The 9,505-nt window shown below is 46.6% G+C and overlaps 1 protein-coding gene across 4 annotated transcripts in view; it reads right to left on the bottom strand.

Annotated features, from left to right (window-relative positions):
* Positions 1-2,632: 2,632 nt before the first annotated feature.
* FDFT1 (farnesyl-diphosphate farnesyltransferase 1) overlaps positions 2,633-9,505 on the bottom strand; it is a 31,566-nt gene continuing 24,693 nt past the window's right edge. For all 4 annotated transcript variants that reach the window (XM_032855753.1, XM_032855754.1, XM_032855755.1 and 1 more), the window contains one exon: positions 2,633-3,577. In XM_032855753.1, coding sequence (XP_032711644.1) covers positions 3,356-3,577 — 222 coding nt within the window. In that variant the 3' untranslated portion in view covers positions 2,633-3,355. The remainder of the gene's footprint in view (positions 3,578-9,505) is intronic.

The raw sequence follows: 9,505 nt of genomic DNA, 5'->3' as shown, positions 1-9,505 counted from the left end.
TGCGCCCAAACCGTTGGATGGCCCCATGTCCACCCTGCGCTCAGCCAGGAAGCCAGGGGACACGGACAGCAAGGACCCAGGTGAACCGCAAGGCGTCTGCACACTTGGCTTAGGAGCCTTTGTTAGAAAACAAAACCAGCAATGTTTGTTTAGGATTGGGATCAATGTCCATACTTAAATAAACCTCAAATTACCTCACTGACACCCTGTCACCTCAGTTCATCAAGTGGTATGCTTTTCCCGGGTGCCTGTTGGAACGAGGTAGTCAATCGGTGGAAGGCACCGTGCCTTTTTGTTCTTTACCGAGAAGAGGGTGTGAGTGTAGTTTAGACTTTGAAGCTTGGGCACGTAGTTGCTTTTCCACTCTGAAAATGTGTCAGCTGTGCTTCAGACCAAAAGCGGGGCCAACACCTAGCACCTTAGAATGCGGAATTTGGGCCGGAGCTGTGAATCTGCCCCCTGCAATTTAACAGGACTCCTGCTGGTTCACATGTTCATTAAAGTTTGAAAAGTAAGGCCTTAGAGCAATGGTTCTCAAACTAGGCTCCTGACCAGCATTTTTATCCCCTGAGAACTTGTTAAAAATGCTTCAGGGTTTGAGATACAAACGGTCCTAGCAATCTGGGACCTTCAGGTAGTTTGGACGCATAAGTTGGAGAACCACAGCTTTAGAGCTCTGCTTCCCAAACTGCTAAGATTAATTAACAAAATGGCTAGCCTCCTCTCCTCCCCCAACACACACGTGCATGCCAGCCCCACAGAAATGGTTCAGACAGAATGGGGCTTCCAAGTAATTGCTCCAAGCACTTCCCCAAATGGAGATGGGTGTGCATGTATGCAGGTCTATCTGGAGCCTTAGAAGCTCCCAAAATGGGGTGCCTGGGTGGCTCAGTGGGTTAAAGCCTCTGCCTTCGGCTCGGGTCATGATCCCAGGGTCCTGGGATCGAACCCCACATCGGGCTCTCTGCTTACCCGGGAGCCTGCTTCCTCCCCTCTCTCTGCCTGCCTCTCTGCCTACTTGTGATCTGTCTGTCAAATAAAATCTTAAAAAAAAACAAAACTCCCAAAACGTGCAGAGCAGGCTCCTGCTCCTGTCTGTTGTAATGGAGTTTTTAAATTTAAAGCCCTGATTCAGATGTGTCAGATACTCTGAGGAAAAGCTAAAATATTCCTCTGTAAGTAAAAATCAAGGAGACTAGAGACCAGAGATAAAATATATCTGATTATGATTAAAGTGTGGAGCAAAGGATGTGGTTGCCAGATTCAACAAAAACAAAGGATGCTCAATCAGATTTAAATTTCAGATCAAATAATTTTTTAGTAGAAATACATCCTGTGCAATAATTTTGCAACGTAATTATACTAAAACAAAACAAAAACTAGGGCGTCAAATTCTAGTTGAACTGGTCATTCTGTATTTTACCCGGCAATTTTTATAGAGAACTCTAGAAGGAAAATGATCTTCCGAAGCACCCAGGAGCGGGCACAAGAGCTAAGACTTTGCACAAGTCAGTGACACTAAAAGTCACATAACTCTGTAGCTGGGAGGGGCCTAGATCTTCTAAACCATTTAGAAGCTCAGGAAGTCCCACAGGTCATCACTGAGCTGGGAAAGAAATCTTCCAGTACAACCACCTCAGACCACGACTCTACCAGGTTGTCCTCTGTCCTACACAGGCTATAGAGAACTCATCCATCATTTCTACACACATTTCTAACCACCTACCTTGGAATCTGAAACCAAGTTCTGATGCTTAAACTGCTAGGAGCCCAGCTCAGAGCTATATTCCGTGTTGCAAGTGCCTGACTTCAGCATGGTGACAGGTTTGTCCAGGACCGAGCCTCAAGTGAACCAGTTCACTGCAGGTGCCATGTACTGAAACTAAGCCACTGTGTCTGGTGGCAGTCGAGGACAAGGAGGAAATCAGTGTATGTGTATAATCACGGGAGGCCAGCATTCCTGCCGGGAAAACACCCAGCTTCCATGATTAAACCACCACACAACGGACTGCAGAAGAGCAGGCTACATACACCGAGAGCATGAATGGCTTCCAGAAAGTACTTTCATGCCCCACACCAGTGACCCCTCAGCTTGAGGGGCTTTTCCAAACACCCTTCAAAGGGACCGGGTCCTCCCCGGCCCAGGCTGAGATTCGCAGTAAGTCACTGGAGGAGCGTGCCTCGCGCCCCCTTGGCCTGTGTGGGGCTAAGGGCAGACATTGATGCTAGAAGGATGCTAAATGCCCTTTGGCTTTCCAGCCCATCACCTGAAAACTCATCTTGCCTATCTCGAGGCCTCCATGTATAAACTGGTGATTTTTAAAAAAAGAAACAAAAGATAAAACACATAAAGCCTGGATATGGTTAAGATTTCTGCATGCAGCTAGCAGAGTTGGCCAAAGTGAGAGCAGGCCGGCAGAGGGAGTGCAGGTCACAAGCGGGCAGAGGAGGCGAGGCTGCCCCGCGCTCACTTCCAGCGGGCACAGCGTGCAGGGCCCAGGCAGGTTGGATCCTTCTTCCTGGTCCTGCTCTGGCTGGCTCCATGGGGCTGTGTCCCTCCATCACTAACTCCATTCTTGTGTTCCTATTTGCCACGTGCACCCAGGCTTTCAAATGAGCTGCCCTTAACAAATGCAAAGTAATTCAGTTGTTTATTACAAACACATCTTGAGATACGATGTCTACTTAAAAAGTCAGCCTTAACTGGAGGCCAGTCTTCTACGATGGTGCCCAAAGCAGTCCTGCAGTTTCTTTCTGAAAGCTAACCTCCTTTTAAACCAAGAAGCGATTCCAGAACCCCCAGCAGTCAGTCCTTAGCCTTCGTGGGCAGAAGACAGTCTGCAATTCTTAGGAAACCTGGGGCCGTTGCCTAGACCCACAAGCATGGATGTCTACTACATTCAAATCAACTGAAGGAAACAAAATGAGAAAAATGGGAACCCAACCAAGAAAATTCACTTCACTTTGTACAAAGACATGTATTCCAAGGTTGCTTCAAATTAAATACATTTAATTATAATTCTAGCTAGGATTCACACTAAATAAGATCTCTCAGCAGCCCCATAGGCCACCATGTCCCCTGACCTGCAGTGAGGGGCCCTCTGCTGCCGGCCACGGTGCGTAGATGGGAGCACCGTGCACAAGGGCCTGCTTGCTGAGGGTGAGGTAGCCTTCCCTTTTATTCTTAGCTTCTTGACTGCACGTCACAGTTCCTAAAAGTCCCAAGTCCACAGAGTTCTTTCAGGGCTTGAAGCAGGAGGGAAAAGGGCGGGGAACAAGGGGTACCAATATCTTTTTCTTGAAGAAAAGGCCAATCCATTTCATGGTGAACTTGAGCTTCCAAACTAAGACCCAATCAGTGTTCTCCAGTCTGCACATAGTCTTCTGTGACTTGGGACAGCGTGCTCAGGTACTGCCAGCTCAGGGCAGCCAATAGCATGACAAATGACAGGTAAAGAGGGGAGTAGTGACTTCGGGAGATCAGCTGACAATTAGGAAGATTCTGGGTCCTGATGGTGGAGATGATCTGCCTGGTTTTACCAGAAGATGGGTCTGAGCTGGGGATTCTATGATAAATCTGCCAAAGAAAGGAGAAAATTTTAAGTGCCACTTTATGAGTCCTAGGAACTTTATAAACACCTTCTGTATTTACTTCTTACAATAACCCTACACAGGGAGGTTTTATGTCCCTCTTACCAATGAGCAAACAGGCTCAGAGAAGACGGAAGGAATAACCCAAAGTCACTCCACTAATAAGGCAGGACTGTCCATGGAGGCCTGTATTGTCCTGCAGCCTGTCCTCGAAAGCACCGGGAAGTCCCTGCCCCCGGGGAGCCTCCGCATCGAGCTGTACCTCCCTGGTGCCTCACACAGAGCCGGGCATGGGGGGGCGGGGGGAGCCTGGGAATGTCAGCAGGGTTTGACAGCTCTGCTCACACAGCAGCGAAAAGGCTACTGAAAAGACAGGGCAGATGCAGCCAGACAAGACAGAATCTGTGGTGTGGACCACAGGCTGGACGAGGAAAAGTGAGAGCAGAAGCTGGGAGCCAGAGTAGTCCTCCCAGAACCCTCTCTCGGTGCCTTCTTGGCCCTCCTACTCCCTCCACAACTCTCCAGAGCATTTGCTGAACCCAGGCCTCCCGTCCATGCTTCCAACTACAGCTTAAGCTGAGGCCTCGATGCCTCTCATCTGAGCTATGACCAGCCTCCAAACAGAGCTCTGACTCTACTGAGCCCTGAAGTCCATTCACCTGCTTGCCACACCGTCACCAAAGAAACGGAAACCTCTGCTTGACACCCCCACTGGCTCCCCATGGGCTGCTGAGTGAGGGGTGAGCTCTGTGACATGGAGCACAAGGCCACCCATGACCTGGGCCCACTGAACCTCTCCAGCTGCATCTGCCGCTGCCCACCTGGAACAACTCGTGTGATGCTCTGCACCCTTCTGTTGCCCTCTTCACTCACACCATCCCCCCACAACCCCCGGAATGCCCCTGTCACTCCTTCACCTGGCCAACTCTTATCTGCTGCCCAAGTCTCAAATTAGGTGTTAAGTCTTCTAGAAACCTGCCCTGGGACGCCGGGAAGCTCACTTGGTTGAGCGTCTGCTGTGGGCTCAGGTCATGATCCTGGAGTCCCAGGATCAAGTTCTGCATGGGGCTCCCTGCTCAGTGGGGACTCTGTTTCTTCCTCTGACCCTCCCCTATCTCATGCTCTCTCTCTCACATAAATATACAAAATCTTAAAAAAAAAAAAAAAAGAAAACCTGCCTGAACCCCCAGGTTGGGTCACATGCCCCCTCCTGTACATACTCCTACTTTCTCAATTAACATTGAATTCAGCTACTTCTATGAGTCTCCCTGACTGCAAGTCTCAAAGGCACCACATCTTACTGGTCTTTCTGCCTCCAGCCCAGCTCCATGCCTGGCACACAGGAGGCCCTGCTCAAATGGCCACTGACTCAAACTGACAGAGCAGCTAAGAGATGATGCAGGTGGGAAGTAACAAGGATCTGAGCCGAGACGGAGGCAAAGAGAAGGAAGATGACAGAGCTGGCGTTATTTTTAAATAAATTTTTCCCAAAATTCTCATTATATAATGGGTATTTTTTTCCACAGACATATATTCTTGCCAGCCTCCTACCTCTCCACCAAAAGGGCATAGCTACAATCTAGTATGACAAGAAAATAAAAGAATACGTCCTACAGGGGCACCTGGCTAGCTAGTTGGGAGAGCATGTGACTCTTGATCTTGAGGTTGTGAGTTTAGGCCCCATAATGGGCACAGAGCTCACTTAATTAAAAAAAAAAAAAAAAAAGCCTACAGAAATGCGCAAATAATATCTAATATCTAATACTATGCTACCAAGAACAGTTTTAGAGAAAAACAGAAATTGGGATGAAACTACAATTTCCTCTTTACTTTCTTTTTTAAAAATTTTATGTTTTAAATTTTTTAAAAAGATCTTTACGTATCTGAGAAACAGTGAGCACATATGCATGAGTCAGGGGGAGGGGCAGAAGGAGAGGGACAAGCACTCCCTGCCGAGCAGGACCCCGGGATCATGACCTGAGCTCAAGGCAGACACTTAACCAACTGAGCCACCCCAGCACCCCTCTTTCAATAAATATTTTAATGATGGAGTTACAGTTGTAAAAAACAAGCAATACAGGGGCACCTGGATGGCTCAGTTAGTTAAAATTTGACTCCAGAATTCAGTTCAGGTTATGATCTCAAGGGTCGTGAGATTCCGCCATTTACATCGGGCTCCATACTCAGCAGGAAGTCTGCTTGGGATTCTCTCTCCCTCTCTCCCTCTGCTCCCTCCTCCTGCTTGCAGGCACGCTCACGGTCTCTCTCCAAATAAATCTCCAGAAGTGCCTGGGGGGGCTCAGTCAGATGAGCATCTGCCTTCAGCTCATGTCATGATCTCAGAGTCCCTGGGATCGAGTCCCACATCAGGCTCCTTGCTCAGCGGGGAGTCTGCTTCTCCCTGCCACTCCCCCTGCTTGTGCTCTCTTTCTGAAAAATAAAATCCTTAAAAATAATTAAATAAATAATATAAATAAATTAACAAGTAAGATCTTCAAAACAAATAATACAAAAATAAAATAAAAAGCCAGAATTCCCTTATCCTACTCTCTCAGCCATAGGGTAGTGTAGTTAATTTTATACCTTTCCTCACTATGCCCTAAAACTCTATATAGAAATGTATAAATGTCTTCTGTAATAATTTAATAACATCATAAATTGGTGTAGTTACTTTTATACTCATTGCCATGTGCATATATAACTATATACAAACACATAAAATGCATATACGTATTATATATTCTATATACTACATAGAATGACTATGATCTAGGGGTGTCTGGGTGGCTCAATTGGTTAAGTGCCTGCCTTCAGCTCAGGTCATGATCCCAGGGTCCTGGGATCGAGCCCCACACTGGGCTCCCTGCTTGGCAGGGAGGTGCTTCTCCCTCTTCTGCTCCCTCTGCTTGTGCTCTCCATCAAATAAATAAAATCTTTAAAAAAAATGACTATCATTCTATATAACATATAAATACATGACTACATTGTACATATAAAACTATACACAATTTTATTTTTAAAATAGATTATAAATAGATTATATTGCAATTTGACTTTTTTCACTCACGAAATTTTTTATGGACATTTCTTAATGCCAGAACCTAGAAAATGATGTCATTCTGTTTCTAAACACAAGCCACATATTGTGAATGTACTATAATTTAATCAATTCCTTCCCAATAAGGAATTGATTCCCAATTGAATTCCTTCCCAATTGGTCAGAGGGTAATGCATGCAAAATTCTGATGAGTAAGAAAGCTTATAAGTAGAATAGGCAGGATGTGGAGTTTCATATGGATGAGGGTTAGAGAGAATAAAGAGGAGCCTGAGTTATCTGGATTCCGTGATTAGGTGAATGATAACATCATTAACCAAAAAAAGAAAAAGTTTATGACCAAGTCCTGAGCTGGACTAATCAAGTCAGGACTGACGAGCATGCATTGGACAAAGAAGCCTGGCCATTGAAGAGAATGCCAGAAAGCTTTTGTGCAGTGAGGAAAAATGCAAATGAAGACAGAACTCCGGGAAAATACCAGTATAATAAGCCAGAAAGGCAAAGGAGTTGACAGGTAAGATGTTAAACTGGAGGCCAGAGTCACAGAAGCCCAAAGAGGAAAGGGCTTTTAAGGTAAGAAAGATCCACAGGGTCAATACAGTGGGACTGGGGAGAATGTTTTCAAAATTGGTCATTAGAAGGTCATCAAGTCACTTTAGTAAGAAAAGTCTCATGACAAGGTAGGAAAAAAAGCCAGCGAGCATGAGGTGGATTAAAGAAAAATATGGGAATAAATAACATGAAGTACACGTATCTTTCGAGAAGCTTAACTGTGAGGGAGAGTGGGGAGAGGAGTAGGTAGAGAGGAGCAGGTAGAGAGGAGCAAAGTCAAGCCAGAGTCATGACCTGTTCCCTTTTGGAAGCAGAGTGGCCTGAGCGCACATACCAACTAGAGGAGTGATGGGGGGGGGGGAAGACTTTGGATAATGAGGCGGTGGATCTAGGGGTGACAGAGGGGAGCAGGAGGGCTAAGGCTCACCCAGGAGAGGTGGACACAGAGGAGTGGAGGGGGTTCACGCCACACAACACACAATCTCGCACTTTCTCCCACGGTGAAAAGGCAGTGCCAGCTGAGGAGGAGAGGATAGGGAGTACAACGGCACATTTCAGACTTTCTGTTCACAGGTGATCACCTGGGGAGCTTGGTAAAGGCAGGGCAATGCTCTAGACGAACCACAGCGCAGGGTGAGACGGGAAGCTGTGCCAGCTTGAAAAAGATCGCCCTCGCCAAGGAGTAAGCATTGGCAGAGAAAGAAATAATAGTTTCTGGCTCTTTGCCTCAGCATTTGTTTCTGTCCCAAGATAGCTGGTAGAGCTTCTCGCCAGCTGATAGGTAATCAGAGTGGTTTGAAGCTGTGGCTGCTCCAGAGGACCCCACCTACTCTGCAACGGTCGGCTGTCACTCTGACTGTTCCTTTAAACACTAGAGCTGCATGAGGAAAGCCTTCAAGTCCCCTGCAAGGACATTCTGGTTACCACCTGTTAGGCCCAGAGACCTGACAGAATAAATGTGTCTGCATGTCTTCCTGCGAAGGACAGACTTGATCAGTGTTAGTATCTGGACAGCAGCAAAAAGCCAGGCAGCTGGGACGCCTGAGTACCTCAATCATTCAAGCGTCTGCCTTCAGCTCAGGTCCTGATCGCGGGGCCCTGGGATGGAGTCCCATATTGCGCTCCCTGCTAGACGGGGAGTCTGCTTCTCCCTCTGCCCCGGCCCCTCAGTCATGTGCACTCTCTTTTTCTCTCTCAAAATAAATAAAATCCTAAAAAAAAAAAAAAAGCCAGACAACTTGTGGACTTGATACAAAAAGTTAACTTGCAATTTCATTCATGCTGACGTCAAAACCATTACTACATTTTATTCCTTCAGACTCGGAAGTCTTCAGAGATTTTTCTCAGTCGTATCAACTCAAGCGTTAATGTGTCCCCCAAATTACACTGAGTTTCACTGGAGTACCTTTAAACAACTGACTCCCTGAATCGGGGGTCTGCAAATATTCTTAAAGGGCCAGGAGCTATTTTCAGCTTTGCGGGCCACCCTCTGTTGCAGCCTCTCGACTCAAATAAATCTCCTCTGAACTACATATTACGTAAAAGGTTTCTCATTTATATAAAATGGAGGAAAAGTAACTACTATGGTACTACTCATTCTTGAAAGCGTAATCCAAACCCCTTAGATTGTAGCGAACAGCAAAGGCTCGGAAGTCAGCCAGATCCGGGCCCAAATTACGGCGCCAGCCTCAGGTTTCCTTGATATTAATAGTACCCACCTAGTCAGTTGCTATGCCAGGCGCGCAGTAAGCTCAGAGGCGATATGGTCAACCAGACTGTCCCCAAGTCTCATTAGCAGCAATTTTTTTGGTCAATGGCTAAACACTGTTACCTAGTCACTAAAAGAATTTTAGGATTTTTTTTTTAATGCGGTCTTCTGTCTTCTTCTTCTTCTTTTTTTTTTTTAAGATTTTATTGATTTATTTGAGAGAGAGATGAAAGCAGGCATGGGGAGGGTGGGGGGTGGAGGGGCAAAGGAAGTGGGAGAAGCAGACTCCCCACTGAGCAGGCAGCCCGACCCAGAACTCGATCCCAAGACCCGGGGATCACGATCTGAGCCAAAGGCAGATGATTAATCGACTAAGCCACCCAGGGTCCCTGCTCTTATGTCTTCTATCGGTGTCTTTGGTAGAAATGCAGAGGTCCAAAGCTTGTCAGATGGAAGACAGGGAGGAACTCCAAGGAGAATGTGCACTATGCAACAGAAATCAAAGGAAATCACTGTTCTGCAGAATTCTGTTTAGGGCGGACCACTATTACACATCACATCCCTGTAAAGGTGTAACCAGAGGACAGGAAAGAGGGAGA

Source organism: Lontra canadensis, unplaced genomic scaffold (assembly GCF_010015895.1).
Source record: "Lontra canadensis isolate GAN:19392208 unplaced genomic scaffold, GSC_riverotter_1.0 scaffold10, whole genome shotgun sequence".
Lineage (NCBI taxonomy): Eukaryota > Metazoa > Chordata > Mammalia > Carnivora > Mustelidae > Lontra > Lontra canadensis.
Note: the sequence above shows the minus strand (reverse complement) of the source record. Positions and strands in the feature narration are given on the sequence as shown.